Source organism: Ambystoma mexicanum, chromosome 2p, assembly GCF_040938575.1.
Source record: "Ambystoma mexicanum isolate Mex_15411 chromosome 2p, UKY_AmexF1_1, whole genome shotgun sequence".
Lineage (NCBI taxonomy): Eukaryota > Metazoa > Chordata > Amphibia > Caudata > Ambystomatidae > Ambystoma > Ambystoma mexicanum.
In genome coordinates this window covers 1216877926-1216905874 of record NC_090923.1, presented here as the reverse complement: position 1 = coordinate 1216905874, position 27949 = coordinate 1216877926, and the positions used below count along the sequence as shown (strand labels likewise).

Genomic DNA, 27949 nt, shown 5'->3' with positions numbered 1-27949 from the left:
CTCCCCTTCTCAACAAGATGGTGCACAAGATGCACCAGGAACCAGTTACCATGATACTGGTGGCCCCCATGTGGGCCCGACAACCCTGGTTCGCTCACCTGATGGAGATATCACTGTCTCCTCCGGTCAAACTACCCTGTCGGTACAACATGCTATCACAGGACAGGGGCCAAACGCTGCCCCCATGCCCTCAGATGCTGAACTTGGCAGCCTGGCTCCTGAGGTCATAGTTTGGACATTTGCAGCTCCCACAGTGATGCATGGACATTCTCAAAGAAGCAAGGAAACCAAATACTTGTTACTGCTACTCTAGCAAGTGGAAACGGTTTGTCATCTGGTGTAAGTCAAAGAGCGTCAACCCCGTTGACTGTTCTCCCACACAGATTGTTCTATACCTGGCTCACTTGTTTGACTCCGGTTTAGTCTTCAATTCTATTAAAATTCACCTAGCTGCACTCTCCACCTACACTACGTATCAACATAAGGTGTCCTGGTGGAAAGTTCCAGTTATTAAAGCCTTCATGGAGGGAGTGAAAAGAATTCACCCTCCTATATCCAACCCAGCTCCCGGATGGGACCTGAATGTTGTACTGACCAGGCTAATGGGCTACCCCTTCTAACCCATGCATAAAGCAACCCTTAAGGATCTGACTCTTAAGACTGATTTCTTGATAACTATCACCTCCATTAGGAGTGTGAGTGAACTACAAGCGCTCTCTATATTAGATCCCTTTGTAACAGTTCACAAAGACAAGGTGGTTCTACGCACACACCCTAGGTTTGCACCGAAGATCATTTCGAAATTCCATGTCAACCAGTCTATAGAACTAACGTTCTTTCAAAACCCATCAAACTTGGGAGAAAAGAGCATGCACACACTTGATGTGTGCAGGGCGGTCATGTTTTATATGTAAAGAACTAGACCACTGAGAAAGACTAATCGGTTCTTTGTCTCAGTGGCGGCAGGAAGAGAAGGAGATGCAGTTTCCAAATCCACTATATCTAGATGGATTGTCCAATGCATCACTCTGTTTCTCTCTTGCTAAGAGAGAGCTGCCCTTCAACCTTAGAGCACATTCTACTCGAGGCACTGGAGCATCCATAGCATTCATTGCAAATGTTCCCCTTGAGTCCATTTGCAAGGCGGCAACCTGGAGTTCTGTACACACCTTTACAAAACACTATTGTCTAGATGCCCATTCTAGATCTGATTCCCAGGTGGGACAAGCAGTACTAAGACATCTTTTCTCTACTGTTCCTTCTCACAACCCACCTCCAACTCCGGGTACTGCTCGCTAGTCTATGCACAGCATGTGATTCTAAGCAGATTAACAAACATCAGACATGCATTACTTACCGTAAAAGCATTTCTGATGGTTGTATCTGCTTAGATTCACATGCGCCCACCCTTCCTCCCCGCTCGGATGGAAGGAACATAGACGTCTTATTACTTCTCTTTTCTGTACACTGACATTAGTCATAAGGCTCCCTCATGGCAGACAAAATACAAACAGAGGGAACTCGACGCGTGAGGGATTTTGGGTACACTACACGTCACTATAGTATAGTATTACAGACACGCCTATGTCGACGTCACCTTTTCAACTTTCGAAAAACAAGATGCAATACTCCGCAGTGACCACTGGATGTCGGACTATGCAGAGCATGTGAATCTAAGCAGATACAATCATCAGAAATGCTTTTACAGTGAGTAATGCATGTCATTCTCCAGCATTGGGTCTGGCATGGATTCACATGCTCATGAATATTCCCCGTCGTCAGGCTGGGAATCCTCGGTAAATGAAAAAATCAGTTTAATTTCTGAACTGTCTTTCTCCTAATAACCAATCACTGGTCTCTGGGTCATACTGCCCTCTACCTAAGCCCCTCCTCAGGCAGCCATCTTCAGATTTTTACAGCACGTTCAAGTGTTGGGAGTTCTCGTGCTTAGCTCTCGAGCTTTTACTGCGTTTTGTGTTTTCTAAAGAGTTTACTCTTATTTTTTCGATCAATTTGAGCCTCAAGCTCCAGCGATTCTTCTGATCAGCGGAATTTCGGAATTCTCTAAACCTCTCAAGGGTGATTTTATTTTACTTTTTCTTCTCAAATTTCACGTTTTGGGGATTCCAGAAGATCTTGGAGGCCTACTCCTCATGGTCATGGCCGAAGACAAAGACTCGACACCTCTGTTTAGGATCTGACCAGGATGTGGACTACAGAACGTCTTCGAGGATGGGCACTCCCGGTGCCTCTATTGCCTTCATGCAGATACATTGCACGTCGAGGAGGCCTGTGCGTTCTGCAAGGACATCTCCTCCCGGACCATGAAGGACCTTCACAAGCGACTCGCTGACTGGCTGGAGTTGAAGAGCCTACCGGCAGCTGAGCCCCGGCAATGTACCTCTCCCAAGAGGAAATCCGAGCGGTCTTCAAAGACCTTTGAGGGCGCTCCGGCGAAAGGGGGCCCCAGCATAAGGCTAAGCACCGCGAGTCCGTGGGCACCTGGAGCGCCATTGGTAAGAGCTCCTCGGCTGCCAGGCCGGGCGCAGCATCACTGTCGCCGTCAACAACGTGCCAGCGCGCCGGTTCGATGAAGAGGCAGTAGGACAACCCGGGGAAGCTTCTGGAGAAGGCCCAGTTGGTTCCGATGGAGAAATCCAAGGGGAGCGAGGCTGTGGCCCTCCCCCCCACTGTGAAGGTCTCAGACGCGCCTAAGGTCGTGCAGGCCCAGATTCACCATGCTAAGGCCTCGATTGAGGGGGTGGCGGCGCTTCTGGCAAAGACCGCGGGGGCGGCCCCAGTGGAGACAGCCCCCAAGCCAAGAGTTTCCCTGTCTGGCCGGAGGGAATCCTCTTTCGTGCCTATCGATAAGACCCCCGTGAAGCCTCTGGGTGAGAAAAGGGAGGTGAGGGCGGCACGATGGTCCTACTGGACTCCAATATGCTTTCAGGACTCAATTCGGTTCTTGACAAGCAATTTGCCGAGGTCCGAGCCTATAGGAAGGACCCCGATGAGGCGAACGTGGAAATCGACGGGGGAGACGGCGAGGAACGGCAGATCAACGGAGAGCCGGTCTCCTCTACACCGCTGCCGTCGCAACTGCTGCCTCCACCGGCCGGACAGGTCTGAGGACATCTTGCCTTGCACATGCTGTGCACAGAAATAAGGACAAGGATGCCCTTTCCTTCGGCGCCTGGTCCGTCGGAGAGCCCACCATCCAAGCAAAGAAAGGGTCCATCCTCCCCGCCCTTCCATCCTTAACCTCCATCCCCTCCACCGAGGGACGAGACAGACGGCAATGACGGACGATTACGAAACTGATCTCCCGTCGCCCCACCCCAGGCTTCTCCTCCCGACGAAATTGACTCCTTTCACGCCATGATCGCTAGGGCCTCAGAGCTTTTTCAGCTATGCCCCGAACAGCAGAAGGAGGGATTCCTTTACCAACGACATCTGGGACGAGGGGCTGGCCCTCCTGAAGAACCCATCCTCGGGCCCCGGCGAAGAAGGACCGGTACGAGAAGTACCGGGTTCCAGACTCTGCACCGATGTGACTTAGAGTGCAGCCGTCCCCGGACTCGGTGGTCTCTGCGACGGCCAAGAAGAAATCGGCTGGGGCGACAGCGTCGACTTCCACTTCCCCGCCGGACGGCGAGGGGAAGAAGCTGGACACCATGGGACGTTGGGGCCATCTCATCGGTAGCAACGACAATGAAGGCGGCAAACGCTCTCGCTATCGTGGACCACTACGATAGGGAGCTGTGGTTTAGAATCTCCCCCCTCCTGGAGGGCAGAAGCCCTTGAAGTATTGCAAGAAGGTGAGGTTGCTTCAGACCACTCCATCACAGTGGCCACGGACATACCCAGCTTCCACCAGATGGGCAACAGTGTTTGCCTTCACCGGCGGAGCTGGCTCAGGGCCACCGACTTCCATCAGGATGTTCAGACGAGGATACTGGACATGTCCTTCGACGGGAACAATTTGTTTGGCAAGGTAGAAGACGAATCGCTGCAGACCATCAAGGCAGACAAGGTGCCTCCAAAGGATTCAGCGGCAGCTCTTCCTCATACCGTCAGGCGGCCCGTTCATCGTAGCAGGAAGTCTACAGAGGCTGCAACAAGGCCGGCGGACATAGTCGTCGTCATCGCCAGCAAGGGGCCCAAGGTGGTAAGACCTCGGCGAAGTAGGACTAAACCGCCTGTGACGTTGGGCTCCCACCTGAGCACTCCGGTGGGAGGCCAGTTGGCAAACTTCGACACGTGGAAATCCATCTCCACCGACCGTTGGGTGCTGGATGCCCTGGCCCACGGGCACACTCTGGAGTTTCAATGGAAGTGTCCCCGTTTTCCACTCGTGGCCATGAAAGAAAACCAAATTCCTCAACTACTCCTAGAGGTACGAGCAATGCTAAAGAAGGGCGCGATAGAGCTTGTCCCGAAGAGGCTCTGAGGCTCCAGAGTATACTTGCGGTACTTCCTCGTTCGAAAGAAGACCGGCGGCTGGCGGCCCATCCTAGATCTCTGCTGACTCAACAAATATATAAAATCCCAGAAATTCCAGATGGTCACCCTTCAGCACATGCTGGGACAGCTGGAAGAAGGGGATTTCCTGTCATCGCTGGACCTGGAGGATGCCTACTTCCACATCCCCATTCACAAGGGGCACCGAAGGTTTCTGCGCTTTGTGGTCCAAGTACAGCACTACCAGTTCATAGCCCTCCCCTTCGGTCTGAAGTCTGCCCCAAGGGTCCTCAAGTGCCTCGCACCGATGGTGTCGCGGCTGCACCTGTAGGGGATCCACGTCTACCCCTATCTGGATGATTGGCTCATCCGAGCGAAGTCAAAGGAACTCTCTGAACACACAGCGAGGACGGTCTGCCTGCTCACGTAACTGGGGTTCTTGATAAACTATGTGAAGTCCTGCTTGGAGCCATCGCAGGACGCCCAATTCCTGGGAGCCAGACTCAACAAAGTGGCGCACCTAGCCCCACCGTCTGAGGACAGGATAAAGGCCATCCTGGGCAAGGTACAACGGCTGGTGGCCATGAAGGTTGCCAGGTTGAGGTCCATCAAGTCCCTGCTCGGCATGACGTCGTCCTGCATCTACCTCATGCGGCTGTGGCCACTGCAGGAGTTCCTCGACGCCGTTGGATGCAGGCGATTGGAAGCTTCGAGGACATGATCGCCCTCAAAGAAAAGATCAGTCGGGCGATTCTATGGTAGTGGTCCGCGTGCATCTAGCGGCCGGCACGGACTTCCAGCCCCCGGCACATCAGGGGACTATGACAACGGACACCTCCCTGGAGGGATGGGGCACACACACACCGGAGATCTCCACGCAAGAGGTCTTTGGCTCACTGAGGAGAAGTCGTTGCACATCAAAGTCCTGGAGCTCTGGGCCGTGTTTTGGGCCCTCAAGTCATTCCTCCCGTCCCTCAAGGGCAAGGTGGTGCGGGTCTTCAGACACAACGGCAATGTTCTACATTCAGAAGCAGGGGGGCACCAGATCCCCTGCTCTCTCCAAGGAAGCGCAGGACCTATGGCACTGGGCCGTCACTCATGTTCCTGGTACCCTTTCATCTGGCAGGAGTGAAGAACACAGTCGCCGACTCACTCAGCAGGGAGCTGCATTCTTGCCCCGAGTGTGAACTTCAGCAGGATCAGGTGAACCTACTATTTCGACGAGGAGCAATCCCCAGTTCGATCTGTTTGTGATGGCGACCAAGTGCCAGAGGTTCGCCAGCAGGTTTCCCGAGCTGGGGAGCATGAGGGATGCATTCTCATTCCCCCTGGGACGGCCTGTTCCTCTATGCGTTCCCACCGTAGCCGTTGCTCCTGCAACTCATCAGTCAACTCAGACGGTCCTGGTGCAGGATGATCCTCGTCGCACCGGTGTGGCGGAGGCAGATATGGTACCCGGACCTTCTGGACTTGTCAGCGTCCCCTCCAGTCCAGATTCCAGCGGATGCAGATCTTCTCGCCACGGAAGGAGGTGCGATCCTGCACCACGACTCGTCGTCGCTGAACCTGCAGGCCTGGCTACTGCAGCCCTAGAGTTTGGTGGATACGAGATCCCGGCAGATTGCAAGGAGGTGCTTGCCAAGGCCAGGGCTGCTTCAACTCTGTGTTACAGACATAAATGGAAGAGGTTCACCGTCTTGTGCCGTGCACAGAAGATAAACCCTCTACGGATTACGGCCCCACAAGTGCTGCCGTATTTGCTGTTGATGGCCAAGGCGGGTCTGGCGCACGCGCCTTTATCAAGATCCATCTGGTGGCCATCTCCTGCTACACCAGAACTCTGGGGTGATCATCGCTGTGGTCGCATTGCCTAGTTAAGGAGTTCATAAAAGGACTTTTCCGCTCGTTCCCGCCGGTGAAGGCTCCGGCCCCGGCGTGGGAGCCCAATGAGCTGACTAGGCTCATGGGTCCCCCGTTCGACCCTCTGCATTCGGCAGCTCTGACATTCCTGTCGTGGAAGACGGCGTTCCTGGTGGCCATCACCTCTGCACGACGAGTGGGAGAGATCAGGCCCTCTCCTGTAAGCCTCCGTACTTGACTTTACACACAACAAGGGTCGTGCTGAGGACGCACCCCTCCTTCATGCCCAAGGTGCCGTCAGACTTCCTTCTCAATGAGCCCTTAGTGCTACCTGTTTTCCTCCTGTCGCCTTCGTCGCCGTCTGAGAGTACTTTGCCCTCACTGGATGTGGCTAGAGCGCTGAAGTTCTACATGGGACCGCACAAAGAGTTTTCAGAAGAAGTCAGTGGTTTGTGAACTTTGGCCCTGTGAACCAGGGGAAGGTCCTCTCCAAGGCTTCCATTTCCAGGTGGCTCTCCAGCTGCATCGCACACTTGTCACCGGTTGGCAAACTGACCATTGCCTGGCCTTCCGAGAGCCCATTCGACCAGAGGGATTGCTGCAACTACGGCGTTCCTGTCTGGTGTGCCCCTGCTGAACATCTGCAGGGCTGCTACGTGTAGGTCAACACACACCTTCATGAGATTCTACTGCGTCGACCAGTGTTCCAGGGAGGAATCCAGAGTCAGCCAAGCAGTGCTGCGAAACCTGTTCGCTTGAAGGTGAGCCTGGTGAGGAGCTAAGAGATGCTTAATTTTGAGCCTTGCCACCTCCCGTGGTTGTGCATGTGTGTACAGCTATATATTCTTGTATTCATGAGCATGTGAATCCATGCCAGACACCATACTGGAGAAGGAATAAGTTACTTACCTGTAACTGTTGTTCTCCAGCATGGGTCTGGCATGGATTTACATGCGAACCCTCCTGCCTACCCATCTGCGGCTCTTCTCTTGGTCCTACTGCCACTTTACGTGCAACCAAATCTGAAGATGACTGCCTAAGGAGGGACTTAGGTAGAGGGCAGTCATTGGCTGGGGTCACTATGACCCAGAGACCAGTGAATGGTTATTAGGAGAATGACAGTTTAGAAACTAAACAGATTTCTTTCTTTTACCAAGGATTCCCAGCCTGACTGGGAATATTCATGAGCATGTGAATCCATGCCAGACCCATGCTGGAGAACAGTTACAGGTAAGTAACTTGTTCATTCTAGTCAGAGAGAGGAATGAAACAAATGTAAACCGGCCTAGCCAAAGGCTTCCAGGAATTAGTTGCATTTAAGCAAGTTACCCGACTCCTACATTTCAAGGGAAAAACTGTTACTAGAAATGGTGACAGTGTTACACTTACAGGCCCAAGGAATACAAGTTTATGAAGACTTTGAAAATAATTTAAAAATCACAGGCAGTACCAAAAATGCCAAACTTGGTCCAGAGCTCACTTGACTCTTGCTGGATTGAGGTAAAAATGTCCAGGGGCAGGTATGTACCCCAGAATCCATTTTAGGAGAGTTCTAGGTAGGTTCATGCTTCAATTGGAATGAATGAGAGAAAGTTACCACCTCTTTAGTGGATGGAAGGCTTTTTGACCCCATAGGTGTGGATTCTGTGACGAGCAACCCACAGGAGACCGCAAAGAAGTGTTCCAGAGGTGGGAAGCTGGATCCAGGCCACAGAGAAAAAAGCAGCTTAACATGTAGACCAAGAATAGAAGTCTGTAGGGATTACTGTAAAGACTCCCCTCCCAGGAATCTCTAAAATGAATCCGTGGAGAAACGCAAGGATGAATTTCTACCCCGCCAGGAGGTACTCAATTCTGCAGCTTTGGCGCAAAGGGCTCCAGTAGCGGTGAACAACCCAGAGAGCAAACTGGTCTTTCTCACAGCTGCGGTTTGCAGGATTCAGATCTTTAGAACTTGACCCCTCGGAAATTAAGGTCACAGCAAACCAAGAAAGAAACGAAGGTTCTTCCGAGTATCTTTAACTTGAAACCAGGAGTGGAAAGGCCATTGAGGGAAGACTTCAGAAAGAGAAGGGAACCTTGGAAAACTGCTCTCAGCGGCGGTAGGGTGAACAAAAAGCACCATTGCAGCAGCAAATGGTCCGTCAGATGTCCTGAAATAAAGAGCTGGTTGGTAGTTGTGGCTTCAACCCCCTTCTGGACTCCTACAGCGACTCACTGCCATTCGGAAGATAATGGTGGTAAGTGGCGGGTGTTGGAAGTCAAATGTACCTGAAATGGTTGTGGCAGGAAGGGTCCGCCCCAACAGTTGTATGGAGACCCGAGACGTTGGGGATCCCAGACCTCCAGAGGCAAAAGTCCCAAACCAGGATGCCCTCTTAACACAGTACCTACGCGGTATGGCCAGGCAAGTGTTAAAAACGTTGGTAACCACTGCAAATGTCTGCTTCAGCAGGTAGGCAGACCTGCATCCCCATCCTTGCAGAACAGAAAACCAAGAGTGCAACAGGGGCAGGATAAATCTTAAATATCCTTGCACAAAGGGGCTGGCCAAAGGCCAGACAGCCTTTCACTAACACGGGTTGGGAGCTGACCTCTAGTTGGTCAGTAGAACTTGCACCACTTAGCCCCCCCACCCCCTCTACCTCCCGCCACAGCAAGTGAGCAGGATGGTACAGGGACCTATAATCGCCTAAGCCAGTTAAGACCCATATGGAGGCTGCTGTGTGGAAAGCACAGCCATTTGAGGCTGCCTCGTGGTCACCTAGAATAAAGGAATTCCTGAAACCCAAAATGGCAGAGCAGGATTTAAAAAAGAAAATGTCTACCCTAATGGCTACCACCAACATACTTTGGGCTACTAATGCGATAAATAGGCTTGCACCATTGGTGAAGCCAAAACTAACCTACTCCCTGCAACCTATATTGGGTGATATTACCGGAGGGTGAAAATCTGAAGCCTGAGAAGCACCCCTGGTACTTGCCGCCCGAGGAGCAACCCAATACCAAATACCTTAAGTGGTATATAAAGGGATGCAATGGCAGGGGGTCTTGAGTAGACGTCTGCCTGGCAACCAAAAAGATATCCAGGAACCAAAAATGACAGATGGCTGGGGAAGAAGTGATCTAGAGCACTCAAAATAGGAATTCTGGCTGGCGTAATAAGTATGCAAACGGGAACACTGATTTTTATGCTGACCTTTCTTTGAAATTCTACTTTTTTTTTCTTGTGTGGCCTAAAATTTATGAAATGCCCCATGATAAAATCTTCAGAACATGCAACTTATTGTATCAAGTGAGCAGGCTAATCCATACTATTGCTCTGCAGGACTTAACTTTCTAGCGCACTCAATTGCTTAACATCTACCAATTGAAATGGGCAGCTTGACCTTAAATGCACAATGTAGTGTAGCATAGTTAAAGCTAAAGAATCCAAATTGGATGAATTCGCCCAATGTAGTAACTTTTTGAAAAATGCTGTCTGCTACTGAGAGATCTTTAGAATACATTTTCATTTTTTATGGAGAATTCTCACCTTCACAATTAACATCACCTTTTTACAATTTTTTCTTTTGGGGTGTAAAAATAACAGATGGACGTAATCTTTGAAAATTGTGCCATTATAGTCACTTTCCTGAATGCATTTTTAAAATTAGTTTAATATGAAAAGTTCATCATTCAGCTATATGAATGAACTCCACCAATTTGGTAATCAAGATTTCAATTGTAACAAATTGAACAACCAGTTACCATTATATGTGCACATCAAAAGTTAAGTGTGGAAGACTGTTTTTGTATTTGTTATTGCACCAAGTATCAATAAGAAATTGACATTTGATACACTCCCACCTGCTTTAGCGCTGGCTACATTACTGGAGAGGCTGTATGAAGCACATTTTTGACCCTCACAGCAATGATTGTGTAAATATCCTTAATCTTGTTTGTGAGTGGCTTATCATATTCAAATTGTTCTTTCTATGTGTTTTAACAAGGATTTTCTTTCAATGTTTTACAGCTGACCAGATATATGGGGACCAGGATATGCATGAAGTGGTTAGGAAGCACTGTATGGACTATCTGGTAAGTTAACATACAGAATGATAGTAAACACAACATCCCCTCATACAGCTTGATTTCCCCCACCACCCCCCAAAACTATTGGTAGCCTTATGTGGTGGCTGGTGAGAGGATTGAACATTCTATGTATTAATATTTAAGATTGGTTAGGCTACAGTACTATCAATCGACTTTATTTCGAAATGTTTATTTCATAAAAGTACAGAATAAACACACAAATGATATAAACATTATAACACATCGAATGAATAAAGGTTTCATTTTCTCAAATATAGAGCATATTCAATAAAATAGTACACTAAGCCATATTCTTGCATGGAAGTGAAAACACTGACTTTGCCTTGCCCAACGGACAAACATTCTACGTTCTGAAAAGGGGTAAAAGACGTCCTAGACGACTTTAAAATGGGACAAAAGAATAAATTGAGTTAAATCTTCCACCGAGCAGCCGCAAAAAGGGGCTATGGTCTGTATTTTAGTAATAGACCAATTTGTCACCACCAAAGCTAGTGGTAGGCGGTTTACTCTAAGATTAAATGGAATGCCCCTCTTGCGTATGCTGGGAAAATAGCTGGTGTAATTATCCAAACTCAACTGTGGGTTATGCTCCAGGAAATAGTGCACCATAGGCTTTCCTGGCTTAAGGCTTCTCAGCAAGTTATTTTCCCTGGATAAAGGCAGTTTTGAGATAACTGCCCTTTCCTCAAAGTGCCTCATAAGAGTTACTAAATCCCTATAAGGATGGATCCTTCTTTATAAACTTCAGCCATGGGCTGTACCCGCCCGCTGCTGAAGTCAGTAGATCCTTGATGATCCAATGTAAAAATGCTGATCGGCTTCCCTAGTATGCCACAGTCTTACCCACAATGACAATGGTTTCATATTTAGGGTATCAGATAATCTCAGCCAGCTTCCAAATGAAAAGATGTATAGGAGCACCTATTGATTCTCCAAAACGACCATGCAGCAAATGATTCATTTTGTTGGCTTCGGGTTGAGGGCGAATAAACCCACACTTTAGCATTAAAAATGGGGTGACAGGTCTCCAAAGAGAAATCCCCAGTTTCTTACTCAAATGCAAAACTGCCACATTCACTTGAGCACATTTTGTCGCACAATTAGACACTAGTACTATGCATACAGATCCCACTCTTGCCTATACTTTAACCCCACATGCAACCTCCCACCCAACAAACCTGAAGTTGTGCTCAAATGGGTTTAGAGGTGAAACCGAAATCAAAGGCTTTTATGGGAGATTCGAACATTTATAGAATAATTATTTTTAATAATGCACCTAATACCGTAATGGAGTTTGGTTTCTTAGCGCAGATCTGGGATTCAAATCTGTTGCTTTGCGTGATCTTGCTTCCAAGACCAGCGTGTTGGCCCTGTGCTATCCTCCGTTCACATGGCTTCATAAAGGCGTGAGTGGTACCAAAAAAGCTAAGACTGAGATTGCAATACCACCACTTCTCCCTTGTATCCTTTTTGACGATATTGGCAATGTTGCAGTGCAAGAGGCAGTTGGAGGGGAAATGGTGGAATCCTGACACGCCATCCCGGTTTTGGGCCAACTGGCATTCTGTGACTTATGGTATTGTACATCCAGACAGGGTATCAGCTTGAGCAGGTTGCTCGTACTGAGTTTGGACATTTTCATGCAATAAGATGGTGTATAATTTCAGGCTCTAGTAACCAAAACTAACATTGAGTAAAACTGTAAGTGTGGATTTCATGTTTTCTGTACATATTTTTAAAAAGTGTAGGTTCATGAAGCGTGGTTTATTTTTAATTTGTGGTTGTATATGTACAAAGGAACACTAGCTTCCACAGACTTGCTCTACTGCAGGAGTTTGTGATTTGACCTTTTTCATAACTGGCTAATGGAGACTTGCGAGGGGCTTTGATTTTAGAAGGTTCCAGTCTCTCAAGCATGGTTTTGCTATGCTGCCCAGAAACAGTGTTACTATGATCTGTGACTCCTGTAACATTTTTGCTTGTTTTACTGTTTCAGCATCCTAATTTTCCCTTGTGAAAACTGATCCAGGTCCTCAGTGGCTATGTAGCTCTGTAGTGATCTTCCCTGATCCGGTTGTCTTACTCTCCGTGTCTGGTGGCAGCTTTTTATGTATTTTTAGAATGCTACAAGCATGGTTTACAATGTAAGCAGGGCAACAAATACATGTCCATGGCCTTTCTGAAACGTCAGGTTGAGTGCTCGGACGTCTTGACCAGATCTGTCTGGATGTGTGAATTGATGCCTGGCATTCGTTGCAGTGTTTCGCAGGTTTAGCACCTTTCAGGGATTCTCACATCACCCCATTTAGTGGTCCCTAAATATTTGAAAAGTGCAGTGTGTACATGATTGCAAGCTAGATGTACATCCAGCGTTAAATAGTGCTGTAAAGATTTGGAGAGGTTACTGGACCGTACTTTTGTCAGTTGCTGGGACTTGCCCCGAAGCAGCCGAAGGGAACCTCACCTGGGGAGACCAACTCTGTGGTGGCATATCTCATCATCTTGCAGCCAACAGTGAAGTATTGCTGTACTCTGGTCTTGTGAAAGAATTATGCAAAGGCACCCAGAGCAGTGTTCCCTTCTGACCTCACAGGACAAGCTGACTTACATCTGGGATTTTGTTTTTTAAATCTGAAAAGCGCCTTCTAGACTCTGACTCCCTTCATTACTCAGACACAACCTCCTAAAAGGACTGGCATTGGCTGGATTCTGCAACCTACAACTGTTTGAGACCCTTTACATCTTCTGGGACTTGGAGAAATTCCTGTCTTACCAGTCTATAAACCACCCGGACACTGCTGCACTGTTTGGACACCAAGGCTGCTCTCGTTGCTACTGAATTGGCTGCACTGTACGGCACGATCCGGTTCATCCCTCTTCACTTTGACGACTACGTCCATGTTCCCTGAGTTGTCATCTTTGGTCGGGTTTGACTCCTGCTTACAGTTTACTTTTCTGTTGAACCAAGACTTTTACATCTTTTATCTTGCATCCGTAAGGTGTTCTGCTCACATTTGGGCCACAGGTTAACATATGAGCATAAGCTGTACAAAATGCAAATTGGAAATGTAACTTCTTTGCCTAGAACTGAAAGGGTTTTTACAATTTAATTTTGACATCTGAAACTGAATCCTGAGCATTTAGTGACTTACATTACTCATTCCTGAACCCTTATCTATCTGCAGTTTCCTTCTGCATTAAATCTATGTAAAGAATATATATTTTTTAGATATACAGTGTGTGCATTCCATTATACGTGGCTGTATGTTACGCATACTTTATCCCCTTGCTCCCCTCCCAAGAGGGTAGTCTTTGGCTGCTGTGCTACGGTTACCCCTGGGAGAGGGCGGGCCTCTAAGGAGAAGCCTGGTAACCGAGCTGTCAGTCGTTGTTTCTCTCCCTTCTTAAGATGTAAGGTTTACGAAACTCCTCTTAACATTGAGGAATTGTATTTTGTTCCCATGTAGGATTGCATGGATTGTTCTTGATTTACCATGAATGTATTTGCATTAGTTACTTCATCTGGTGTCTCGTAAACTTGACCGGTTTAGGCAAAGCACCAGAAGAGCGTTCTCTACATAGTAATACCAGTGAGCTGCTTTGTGTATGTTGATCTGCCCATGTTTGTGAACAAGATGCTCTGTTTAATTTGGCCACAGGACACAACTGTGAATTGTTTAAAATGTTTCCTCGTTTCTGTTTTTGCGTTAAAAATTTAAATGAAGCTACTTCAAGTATTCGTTTACCGAGGCAAGCGGCACACATTTTTTATTTTCTGTGGTAAACAAGCTTGTGTTGTGCAGCTGAGTAACTGCTGAGAAACCACAACTAAAAATGTGGCCTCAAATTCGAAGAAATTCAGTGGTTTTGGTCATGTGACTTGCTGGAACTGCAGGCAAAGTCTTATCATTTGCATATTCCTCCCTCTCCCCAATAATGGGTGCGAAGCAGAGAAGTGGAGAAACCCACATCCTTGTTTACATCTGTAAAAGAGGTAGCTGGGGGAAATGAGTTGTAACCTCCCTCGAGACAGGAAGTGCCTCCAAACCGGCTCATCTGTGTTATTTGTTTCAATTCCCTTTCAATTGGGGTGTTTTTTTTTTTTTTCACAGTTCACCTTTTATTTATCATGAATGCAACCATATAAAAACATAAGTTATGAAACAGTCACAATGTTTAGCCTTTGAGAGAAACAAAACCACAATTGACGACTTTCCTTAAATCCAAATAATGGATTTGCAAAATAGCACAAAAGAAAAACAAGCTCTCAGAAGAGGCCAAAGCCCCCACTCTGTTAAAAACCTGTTAGCAAAAACCAAAGTGCATCTCAGAACTAACCCACTCCCTCCCCCCCCCATTCAATGCAGGGAAACCCGACAGGTAAGGAGCAGCACAGTTCCACAAACCAAAAGTGGTGATTCCAAGACTGATCTGCAGATCAGAACACAATTTGCCCTTCCAGTCACTGGCAGGATTTAACAGAGGCTATCACCTTGGTGCATCGGGATGACACTGGATTCCTGCGACGGAGGAAAATGGTGTATGGAAGCAGCCCATTCAGAACCATGTTGACAATAAAAACCAATGAAGGCAGATTTGCCAGTTCCACTTCATTACCTCCCAAAACACCATGGCGTGGCTTTTTACAAATTACGATTGGAAATGTCTATTTACACGGGAGGGAATAGACTGGATTTGACAAAACTTCTAGCCATGGTTTCTTGGGCATATGACCAATGTTCCTCTGAAAGGAAACAGCAGTTGGGATTCCTAGAAAAAACCTCCCTACCCTGAAACAGCTGCTAGCGGGGTTAAAACAAGGTCTGCCATATGTGAAACACACAGCTAAATGTTTGAGTGACATGTCAAAAACTACACATTTCTTCGGACTGGATCTCGAACGACAAAACTGTTTGCTTCAGTCACATTATTTAACGCATTCTGTAATCTGTGGAGCATGACACTTCACATAATTATCCTTTTGAAATCCAGGTCCACTGTGAAATCCAAGTCCCGATTATTCTTGGCATTTGTTTTCATTCCAATTGTGCCAAATATCTCCTCACCCGTTTTTAGTTGGGTAGTCTTCCATGTCGAAAACGGTCTGCTTCCAGTGTGGGTATGGAGATTCTTTAGTTGAAATCTTAAACTGGGGCGTTTAAGATTTCAACTAAATGCAGAGGTCCTTATGCTTTGCTACACAAATTGACATATGAAAGGTTTATGGTTTGGCAACCATAATATTTGATTTAAATAGGATGCCGAATATTTATTTCGGAAGATTGGTGGATATCTGCCTCTTTGAATTCTGTAATGGGTGCACACTGCGTTAATGGAAGATGTATTTTTGCCTCTATACTGGGGCATGCCAGAAACAATGTTTAATTACCGTATCTAGATTTAGGAATCCACTCCATGACCATACAGCATGTGATCACTGAGACCCTTCCTTGTCTTACATGTCTTGCCAGCTCATTTTTGGTATAAGTGAACTCGTTGTTTTTAAAATAATTTTTGAGAATTCATTTTACCCATGCAGATCACTGTGTTGCTAACGGAATCATGAAGAGCAGCAGATGTCAAATTTCTACTCCTAGAAAGTGTGTATACTCTACAAATGCTCTCATACCACTAGGCACAAATGGCCAGCTTGATGAGCCCAAAGAAGTGCTTAACAATGAAGAGCTTCAAAATAGACGATGACTTAAGTTTGACTCCCCATAGGCAGAACATTTTTTTGGGATACTTTGGTATGGTTTGACCATTTTTTCAAGAAAGAACTTACAGCCAACTCGGAATTGATTTAGAAAGGCTTATGTAATTCTGTGCTGGGCAGTGTTATAAGAGGGGTCTCAGAACTTGCATTAACCATGCAATTGTCTCCCTTTGGTATGATGGATACCATTGACCACACCATACTCCTAGACGGGCTACACTCCGTAAGAATCAAGAACACAGCTCACATGGATCTCAATCATTTCGAATCGCTCGCAAATCATCCCCCCCTTCTCTACCCTTTGTCCAGTGCCGAAACGGGTTCCGCAGGGAGCATCCATATCTCCACTCCGCTTCAATATCTATCTCAGTCCCCTCCCTGCACTCATTCGCTCCCACAACCACATCTGTTGCAACTATGAAGATGACACTTGGATCATCCCCCCAAATCGCAAGGTGCCATCCATCCGGATCTCCCATGCCTCTGATATTGACTACTGGATGACAACCAACCACCACCTCCTCAACCCTGGAAAAAACAGAAATCTTTGTATGTGGTAAAACTGCTCTCCTTCCACAACCTGTCCCCTGGCCTCACTATCTAGCCACTCCCTCGCTCTCCCCTCCCCCCCTAACCCCCCTGACAACTTCCACTTTGGTGACAAACCTTGGATGCATGCTGGACTCGCATCTATCCCTCTCCCAACACAAACTCTGCATCTAGAAACTACTTCTACCTAACCATCCTTGGGCGAATCTTCCCATACCTCACCTACCCACACCAAATCTCTGCCATCCTCACCATGCTCTCCTGTTTAGATTATGCAAACTGCCTTTATCTAGGCGCACCGGCTTTCCAACTTGGGAAACTCTAAAGAATTCAAAATGCAGCTGCCAGCGTCCTTGTTGGCCTCCCACCTAGAGAACACATCACCCCGCACTCAGATTCCTACACTGGCTCCCTATTGGTTGACGGACTACCTTACTTCTACGTTCCGTCCCCTTTCCTCCATACTTGTGGGACATCTCTCCGTCCTGTGGGACGGGACCGGAGCACTTTGTAAAAAGCATCCAAATTTTTTTCCAAAAATGTGTCCCTCTTTCCTGCGCGGGGCTCGGCACGCGGCTGTAACCCCGCCAACCTTGGCTCCGCATCGCCCATCAGTCCTTTTCTCCGCTCGATCAGGGCCGGACGCACTTGCATCCTCAGAAGATTTTCTTCCCTTTTTCCTCTCTGGCTCTCGCTAGCGTTAGTTTACTAGTCTGTCTTTCAAATTAGACTTTCCAGATTGTTCATCGTGTCACCATCGCTTCGCGAGGGCGGATCCCCATCCTCTTTGGTTAGAGTGTTTGGGTCCGGAACACCGTTGGGACTCCTGTTTTTACTGTGACTCCCTTTCGGTCTGGGCACTTCAGCGTCGGTTGGAGCGGTGGGAGGAGGTGTTCCGACAAACTCGTCCTTTGCATTTTCAGGCATTCATCGACGAGAAGAAAAAACGCCCGGTAAGTTCTTTACTTTTCAGGGCACCCCGACCGGGGGATACGTTCCCGGGTTCCTCTCGGTCCGGGAGGGGCGTTGATCGCTCTGATACTGGGGTTCGCCCTAAGGTGCTTGTTGGGCCTAATAATTCTACCAGAGTTTTCTCCGAGGGTCTCCGTAAGGGGCCTGTGAACACCGGAGTACGCTCCGAGGCCCCTCCTGTGGGGGCTGTTTGTAGACCCAGTTCTACTGAGTCATGGGGTACCGGAGTTCGCTCTGAGACCTCTGTCGGCTTCCCTCAAAAGCAAAACTGGGGTGCGCCCCGAGGCCTTGGCTGGGCTTGTAGTTACCGAGCGGATGTTCGAGGCCCGCACAGAAAAGGCTGTTACCGGACCTGGGTCCGAGGTCCCTCGTACAGAGGCTAAAGCTACCAACAGTTCTGAGAGGCCGGTGAAGGCTTTGTCGGTGAAAGCGCACCGTTCCCGCTCTTGTGGCAACACCAGATCTGTTGAGGGGGCAAAGAAGCAAAGTTCTTCTTCTACCCGCAGTGCCGAGGTCCTTCCTTCGAAGGCTCAGTTGGCGGTTGGCCTCATAGTACCGGCTCGGCTGAGGTTCCTTATGTTAAGGCTAAGATTAAGACCACTGATCCATCGACGGGGACCCCTGCCTCACATGCCGCAGTTCCCCTCAGATGAGGACAAAATGGCGCCCGTTCCCGCCATGACTACGGTGGCCATTTAAGGTGCTACCCCTACAACCACGCCATCGGCTTCTGGTGTAGGGCTCTGTCTCTTGGGTGAACCTAATGTCCCTTGTGCGCATCCTTACCGGCCGGTTTATGATTGGAACGCCCAGATGCCTCTTCCGCACAATGTTTCGTTGTCTGCGGGGGTGGCTCCTTTGATTTTTGTGGATACGTCGGTGGAGTGCCCGGTGTGGCACCCTTCCCCGTTACGTCCCTGGTCTTGTCCACCTCATGAGAGGCCTCCTCAGGTCCCGAAACAATCTCCTGAGGATGCCTTTTTCGGTAAATTTGAAGCGCTTATGCGCACCGACCCCATGAGGAAATATTTCAAAGGGCTTTTCAAGGAGATATGTCCACCGGCGCCTCCGGCTCCACCTGTTCCTCAGGTGGTTCCGCCGGCGTCTCCCTTGCCTGTGGTGCCCCCCCTGCTCTCCCGCCTTTGCCTCCATTGTCTCCAGTGGACAAGGCAGTGCCTGACACGGCTCAGCAGGATCCTGACCTGTCAGATGACCCTCAAGGCGATCAGGACAACGGGGACCTTCCCCGCTCTATCAGCCTTTCATAACCGGGTACTGGACTTGATGAGTTTCTTAGATGTTCCGGTGCCCGAAGCACCCGCTCCAAAGGAGGGCGTGCTTTCTGAGGCGTTCACCCTGTCTTCCTTGGAGCGTACCGGCCTGTTCCTGCAGAAGGACGTTCTGGCCGAGGTCCGAAGAGTCTGGGAAAAGCCACACTCGGGACTTTTTGTCAATAAAAAGATTGACGCGAGGTACAGGCTGCATTCTTCGGAAGAGGTGGCTCTGTCGTCTTGTCCGCCTCCCTCCTCTACGGTGGTGGCTGCGGCCACTTTGCAGTCCAGGCCGGCAGCATCCTCTTCCACGATGGCTACTCTGGTTCTGCGTAAAGAGGACAAGCTCCTCGACTCCCTCGGGAGGAAAATCTTCGCCAACTCGGCCTTGCAGCTTAGGCAGGCCAACGCTGAATTGATATTTGTGGGAGCTAACATGCGGATGTGGAAAGGTCTGTTGGAGTTTGAGGAGCACATCTTGGTCGAGAAGCTGGAGGACTTCAAAGGAGGCCTTTTCCGATGCCAGGGTCTTGGCCCAGGATCTCCTGGAGGCTGCGGCTCATCACGTAGACACCTCGGCTCGAGGCCTCATGCTCTGGGTTGATGCCTCACTGCAGGCGTGGCTGCATGCCACTAAATTTTCTAAGGAAGTGCAAGACAAGGTGTTGGACCTTCCATTCGATGGTAAGGAGCTTTTTAATTCTTCTACTGATGTAGAGCTCACCAAAACCAAGGATAGCACTCAGACGGCTAAATCATTGTCGGTTCTGGTTAAACCTCCTTTCAAATCCCAGAGACCATTGTCGCAAAGTCGACCCTCCTCTGCTTTTAGGAGCTTCCTCGACCGCAAATCTCGCAGAGTGGATACTCCTGCAGGGAATAACCGCCATAGACAACAACGCACACGGTTTTTCTCCCTCTCCTCAGTCTCCTCATCAGGTTCAGTTGGCACCGCCACCGATAAACCTACCAAATGAGGGTTTTCAGCACTCGCACGAGACCCCGGTGGGAGGTCGCATTGCGTCTCATTGGGAGGCGTGGCATACCATCACAGAAGACAGATGGGTCTCGTCAGTCGCTCGAGCGGGCTTCTGCTTACCTTTATCCCCTACCCCATCCCTCCTTTTCAGCTGTCTGGCTCACCCTCCCTCAAGGCCGATGTTCAGAAACTTCTGGACCTCAGAGCTGTGGAACCCGTTCCCCTTGGGGAGCGAGGGGAGGGCTTCTACTCCCGGCTGTTTACGGTGCCCAAACCCAACCAGGCTGGCCTGCGCACCATCCTAGACCTTTCCCAGTTCAATCTTTTCCTACCCCAAGAGAAATTCAAGATGATCACGCCCGGCCAGATACGCTCCTCTTTGCAGATGGGCGATTGGCTCAGCGTGGTGCATCTTCAGGATGCATACATGCATATCCTGATTTGGAATCCACACAGGAGATACCTCTGCTTCTCTTTGGGAGAGGAGCACTTCCAGTTTTGGGTGCTTCCTTTTGGCCTCAGCTCGGCGCCGCGTGTCTTCACGAAGATGTCGGTGATTGCGGCCTATCTTCGTCTCCAGGGTATCCATGTGTATCCTTATTTGGACGACTGGCTCTTACGCAGCCCTTGTCCGTTGGCAGCAGTGGGCAAGCTCCAGTCTCTCCTTCAGCTCCTGTTCCATCTTGGGCTGTCGGTGAACTGGCGGAACTCCTCCATGACGGTCTCACAGGACCTGATCTTCCTGGGTTTTCATTGGAACACGATCGATTGCAGAGTGTATCTGACCGGGGACAGAATGGCGGATCTGTTGGCCACGTGTCAGATGTTTGCGCAGTCGGAGAGCATGTCGGCCTGGTGTTTCCAGAGGCTTCTGGGCCTCATGGCCTCGTGTGCACTGGCTCTTCCTCTTGCTCGTCTCAAAATGAGACGGACCCAGATGGCTCTTCGGAATTCATGGCGTCAGGCAGTGGATCCGGATTCCATGCGGTTAATGATTCCGGATTTCATGAGTGGACCTGGACTGGTGGTCATCTCTCAGCAACTTGTCGGTGGGCATGGGGGTTTCAGGACCCAGCCCCCATGGTGACGATCACAACGGACTCCTCCCTATTGGGGTGGGGTGCGACGTTAGATCTTCAGGTCTCGGACCTCTGGTCGCCTCAGGACAAGCTCCTGCACATAAATCATTTGGAGCTTCTGGCGGCGATCTTTCTGGCGCTCGGGGTGTTCAGACCATTCATTGTCAACAAGGTGGTCCGCATAAGAACGGACAACGTGGTTTCAATGTATTACATCAACAAGCAAGGGGGCACCAAGTCCCCCCCCCCCCACCCGTGGACCTGTCCATCCAGATTTGGGAGTGGGCCGTGCTTCATGGTGTCTGGCTGCTTGCAGTGCACATCCCGGGCCAGCTGAATGTCCCAGCGGATGCCCTCAGCCGGCGGACAATGGTCAGCTACGAGTGGGAGTTGAAGGCAGAGGTCCTATCATGGATTTTCTCGCGTTGGGGCACACCGGAGGTGGACCTCTTCGCTACAGCGATAAACAAGAAGCTTCCTCAGTATGCCTCCAGAGGGGGGTTGCGAGCCTGGCTGGCCAGGTTTTGGTACTCAGAACTTCAACACCTGTCGGCGTATCCGCTGATCAGGTTACCAGTAACTCCCGATCTTCTTCACCAAGGGGAACAGATGTGGCACCCCTCCCCACAATCGCTCAGCTTGGCGGCATGGTGCCTGAGTTCAAGTCTTTAGAGCATCTGAGTTTGTCTGCGGATAACATGCACATTATCCAGGCAGCCAGGAAATCCTCGACCAGATCTCAATACAGGAGTAAATGGCTCAGGTTCTGTCATTGGCGTTTGGAGAAGAAGTTGGATCCGAGGATTGACACGGTGCTGTCCTTTGTGTCCTCCCTAGCAGAGTCGGGGGGGGGGGGGGGTTCATGTTCTGTCATGCAGGACTTATCTCTCAGCGGTTTCCGCTCATCTTTCTACTGTTCTTATTCTCTAACCCAGTGGTGAAGAGGCATTTTGCTGGCTTGACACGCCTCTACCCTCCGGTGCGTAATCCGCACCCGCCATGGGACCTAAATGTAGTCCTGACGGCGCTGTGCCATAAACCCTTTGAACCAATGGCTACGGTGGACCTCAAGTACTTGTCTTGGAAAGTGTCTTTTCTGGTCGCCGTTACGTCAGCGAGGAGAGTGAGCTCCAGGCATTGTCGGTGGAGCATCCTTTCTTGGTCTTTCACAAGGACAAGGTAGTCCTTCGGACAAACCCGGCTTTTCTACCGAAGGTAGTGACCGAATTCCATCTGAATCAGTCGATCTCCCTTCCGGTCTTTTTTCCGAACCCTGCCTCAGAGGATGAAAGGGTTCTACACTGTCTTGATGTCCGAAGAGCTCTTAAGTTCTACCTGGACAGGACTTCCGAGCTTAGTTCTTAACTTTTTGGGACCTTCGGTAACTCTCAGTGCAAGCTGGCATCTAAGGCAACTATTTCCAGGTGGATTGCCGCTTGCATCACGGAGTCTTTCGACGTTCAAAGGCTGAAACCTCCTAAAGGTATCCATGCGCACCTGGTGCGGGGCAAGGCAGCCGCGGTAGCTTTTCAGAAATATGTTCCCTGGGAGTCCATCGCTAGGGCAGCTACTTGGGCCGCCCCATCAGCTTTCTGTAAGCATTACTGTCTCAACATGAGCTCTAGAGCTGACGCTCAGTTTGGTCAGGCTGTGCTGAAGAACCTGTTTCAGTAAGGGGTATTTCCATCCACCCGTAGTTCCTGTAAGGAGTGCTTGGGAATCTCCCACAAGTATGGAGGAAAGGGGACGGGACGGAGGAGTATTACCAGGTTACTCACCGTAGTGACCACCTTACTCCTAGTCCATAGTCCCCTTTCCTCCATACGCCCGCCCGCCGTCCCCTCTAATAAGGTTCCTCTGTTATTGCTAATGGGTCTGTGACCCGGCGATAGAAAAGGACTGATGGGCGATGCGCGGGGCAGAGCCAAGGTAGGCAGGGTTACGGCCGCGTACCGGGCCCCGCGCAGGAAAGAGAGGAGGGACACATTTTTGAAAAAATGTTGATGCTTTTTACAAAGTGCTCTGGTCCCGTGTCACAGGACGGAGAGATGTCCCACAAGTATGGAGGAAGGGGGACTATGGACTAGGAGTAAGGTGGTCACTACGGTGAGTAACCTGGTAATTTAAAGCCATGTGCATCACTCGCTGTGCCATCCATGACATTGATCCCGAAATCCTCAGGATAAATTCATATGCTAGCAAACCACCAGGATATTCGGCCGCGGCGCAGCACTTTTCATTATTCTCCCATTGTAACTACTGTAGATTGAGAGGTTCTTCCTTCTCCATCCAAGCTACCACCATCTGGAACTCTCTCCCTCTCCACATACTCTGCATTGACAACCCCCTCGTATTCAGAAAGGCCCTCAAAATGTGGGTGTTCTCTTCCTCTTCCTGAAGCCTCTCCCGATGCATTGCCATGACGGTCTTCGCACACAAGCACCGGCCCAGACTCGCCGAAACATCAGTTCACGTTATGGATGCTGGCTGCTTTCGCAGCGGCCCTCCCTGCTAAACTCTGCCTATTCCATTCCCGCACACGATCACACATCTGCCCCCCCGGAATTGCTGTGCTCTAACTGGTGTGCTTTGGGTACCGGTGAACACCTGAAACAATTGGATAGTAGCTTGTACGTTAACACTGACAGTATCTGGATAGCAGATCAGGCCCGGATGTATGCAGTAGGGGCTCATCCAAACTCCCTCCTCGGATCGAACACCTAGAGGCCCTGCACTGGCTGATCCTGGCCTATCTAATATCAAATGGGACTTACCCACGACTGCTCGATTAGATTGTTCGCTGGAGGTAGCAAATGAAGTCCGCTTAGCAGAATTATGGGGATAGGCCCCGTGAGGCACTTTGATCTAATTATCAAAAGGGCTTGCCCAAGCACTGAACGCTTGATTCCTAGTGTCAATGGCGGTAGAAATTACCTGAGCCTGGTTGAATTAAGATATAGGACATGGCATGCACTTAGATGGATTTAGGGGTAGGAATGGTGACGCACTAAGATGGTTATGGGGGAAAAACCTGGTGCACTTTGACGAAATATATCATGGGTGAGACCGTTTAATATCGCCAAGGACATGCCATAGGGCTGAAACGAGAGTGGCCTGGCACTACATATAATTAACACATGTGGCCCCACAATAGCAGTATGCCTACATGGTCTCCCCCCAACCAATAACGCTCCAAGTTATTTGCTAGCAACCTGCTTCGCGTTTATAACTGCTTATGTTCGCTGTGGAAATGCACAGTGGTTCCATGCAATTATCCCTCGACATCGCACTTATTAGATTACTTCGTTAGCCTCTTTAGAACGTGGAAGACGTGCACTAACTATTTTTTATTTAATCTAGGTTCCCATTGCACTCAATGAATCCCATTAGCTTTGTCCTTTCCATTGTAGCATTTTACCCCTACTAGTAGATGCTCTCAGACAACCAGCTTTTGGAGACCCATAATGACAGAAAAATCTCTCACAGCGACATCAAAGATAAACTCCATCCGAGATTAAGATATGGATAAATGCACCACTTCGGTTGACATCTGCCGCAGGCACAGTTCGCCATCCACGCTCTCTAGAATGCAGCTACGACTAGGACACATTCGCTCTAGCTGGTCACTTCAATTATCACGCTGAAACACCAGACTTGCTTCAACATCTCTGCCGTTAGCATACTGTGACGGCCTAGGACAAATTCATTCTAGCTGGGTACACGTCTAACCTCCTGTACTAACTCTGTCATGACGCCCCACAGCACCCGCCCACATACCTGACCTCTTGGGTTGCTTACAGGAGCCTAGCCAGCCCTCCTAAATCCTAATCTCGGTTAAATGCACACACGCATCTTAAAGTCTACTCTTAGAATGTTTTGCCATACCTGGACTTCGGCCTCCGAAAACATGGCAAAATGGTGCTATATAAATGACTACAATATATTACAAATATCCATTGCTCATAGGCCAGCTTTTGTTCACGCAGCAGAAACCACTGGATGGATTTACGGCGAACTTAAGGTGCTTTACTTAGTATGGTGAACAGGTACGTTTCTTGGGCCTTGATTTGCCCTTGTTAATCAGACATTAATATGTGGCAACTAGATTTGTTAGTCAAGAGAGCCATTCTGATTGCTTGGAGGGTTCCTTGTAAATCTTCAACCACCAGCCATCGTGGACTCTGGACCCAACACCACAAAATATATTAAAGGTGCCACATTGCAGTCTGCTGAGGCCCCTGCTGACCCATGAAAATGCCACAGCAGGGATCGAAATAAGAATTTGATTAGCAGGAGCTAAAAGCAGCTCCTGCGTATTTGGCATCAGAGTGTGAGCAGGAGCTATTTCTGAGGAACAAGGGGCTAGTAACTTGCGTGCTGCAAATCTATCGTCCACATTCGGTGCAAAGCATACTTTTTATTTGATTGTCACCTATTATGCCATACATGTCTTTTTAAATGTATCCCAATACTCCATCCTACACATTTCGAAACAAATAATCTCACATGTGTGTCTGAGACAGATGACCTACGAGTCAAAAGTAGCTACTGGCAGCTCTGGCAGCTACTGGTGCCAACCCAGCCAGGCTATCCTAGGCTATAACCACCAGCAGCTAAATGGCTCCCTGCAATTTCGAACCGTACCACAGGGGAGCTGGGAGGTTTGTATTATATCCCCCAAGACCAAACGGGACCGTTTTGGCCGAGAGGGAGGTGGCTGAGGTATGGTGTTTAGGAAGTGTAACTGGCAAGTTTCTTTTTTTTTTATCTCAAACCATGTCATTTTGATTAAAGGTTTTTTTCTGTTGATTGCTATGATTTTATTTGGTTAATCCTACCTGTACCTTTTGTCTGTTTGTAAATGGAAATATTTACCTCACGTACATAATCCTTATACAAGGGCAGCAAGCGACCAATGCACTCCACAAGAGAGATGTAGCTCAGTTTTTTACGTTAGTGAAGACGGCAGATTCAGACAACGTAGTGTTCAGGCAGCTAGTCTTATATCGGTTTTAATGTAAGTCAAGTATTTCTTACCTCTTGCAACAGTGACCTTTTTCTTGCACATTGTTGCATGCATTGCCATTTTTTTTAAAGCTTCTTTTTAATTATTTTAATACTAGTTGCCAAAACTTTATCAAAGGGTTGCCACCTGGCAACACGGTTGAAACCTTGTCATTATTGGTTACCTAGTTGATTGGAAACGTTACTTGCTTACACCATGCCTAATTTGGAAAAATGTCAAACGTTTTCCTTCAGATTTGAGAGAACCCATTTTGTTGCATGGTACTTTCCATTGCAGCTGTAGAATGCACCACTTAGTCTGTTACCGCAATTGTCTTTGATTTGAGATGTTTGGCACGCACCTTGGTTTAAAGCTTAAGTGCTGCAAGCCACGTATATTTCACAAATTGCATCTACCAAACTCGATATTCACTTTTTGAAGCCACAAATTGTTGGGTTTCTGTACATGTGCAGTATGCCCGAAGGGCACAATGAGTTGAACTTATTTCTTTTTAATTTAGATAAAGCTCCTTACCCAGCACGCCCAACATGAAATGTATGCATGGTGAGGTGGGCCAGATGAAATTAATTTTGGGCCCAACTGTGCAATGCATGCAATCAGCAGAGCACGAAAAAAACAATAAAACACACACCCTGTTTGCACAAGCTACTCCATGCTTGCTGGCACAAAATCCATTACATTTGATGTGTGAGCAAGGGGTGTAATGACCTATCCCAAATCTTTGCTTCGGTAGCAACCCTCCTCTGTTTAACCACGCTGCTGGAATGGACATTGCGAGGGATATTTGGAATAGGCACTCTTGTGGATTTTTTGGAGTCCAACCAAGTGAATTAGCAAGTGTTTTTTCATGTTTGTGCCTAACCGAACACCCTGGGTAGCATAAGCAGAGCAAGTAAGGCTTAGACTATGGAGATCAGGGGCTTGGTATGGAGCTACTTTAAAATCCTTTCCTTGACCAATAGTATGAGTACCATTATTCTACTGCTGTAGTTTACAGGTTGGTACTTGGATAGGAGTTATGTTTATCCAAAGATCCCCTTGCAACAAGACGTGTTTAAAGCCAAAAGGTAAGGTTTTTTACCCAAAACACACTTAAATTAGAAATTGGGTTTAAAAAAATGAAGGGGGTAACTCGTAATTCCAGTTCACTGAAGGGGTCACTATGTAGGAGGTCCGACCAAAGATCCACTGTTGGTTCCGGGTAGTTTCAGGGATTGGGCTATAGCCCAATGAATCCATATGGTGGTGACTGTGGTACTAAGTGTTAAGTACACTTGGCCCACAATCTTAGAATCCAACGAATACCTCCCCCTGGTAAGTTGGAATTGCTGGGGACAATTACTCCTACCTTTTGGCCCGGGTGCATTTGAGCCAGGGTTTGCAGGTGATGGGGTAATTTTATTTTTGGGCTAGTTTCGCAATTGGAGATGGTGATTTATTTCATTAGTCAGGAGTACTTGTTCTAACTTCATAATCGATTTAACAAGCTTTTATTCATTTCAATAAAACATACAGAATACTATAATTCATTAAACAGTAAAAGGTAAACAAAAACAATTAATGCAATTGAGCTTAACAAATGCTTAACAACAAGAATAAAATACCCAAATGAGGTAATTTCGATGTCTGGATAGCAGCAGTTCTGATCTCATGAAGGCACTATTTCAGGAAACCCAACAGCTGGTCTGGACAGATGACATTGAAAGATGACCACGGCTACTCCCACGACGACCCCCAGGCATGGCGTGTAAGTTGGTGGGGGTGACCAGGTCAGGGTCTGATCTGCAGAGTTCGGGTCCCAGGCAGTCCCTTCACAGTGGAGAGCGGCCTCTTCACGCAATAAGGTTGTTTAAGGCTGGACAGTGCCAAATGCAGTGGTAATGCCACTTCAGTGGATGTATCGAAGGATACCTCGGAGGGCAGTCGAACAGTTCAGGATTC

The 27949-nt window shown here is 48.5% G+C and overlaps 1 protein-coding gene across 3 annotated transcripts in view; it reads left to right on the top strand.

Moving 5' to 3' along the window:
* OTUD5 (OTU deubiquitinase 5) overlaps window positions 1-27949 on the top strand; it is a 731936-nt gene that overhangs the window by 334540 nt on the left and 369447 nt on the right. For all 3 annotated transcript variants that reach the window (XM_069645483.1, XM_069645484.1, XM_069645485.1), the window contains exon 3: window positions 10337-10401. In XM_069645483.1, coding sequence (XP_069501584.1) covers window positions 10337-10401 — 65 coding nt within the window. The remainder of the gene's footprint in view (window positions 1-10336; window positions 10402-27949) is intronic.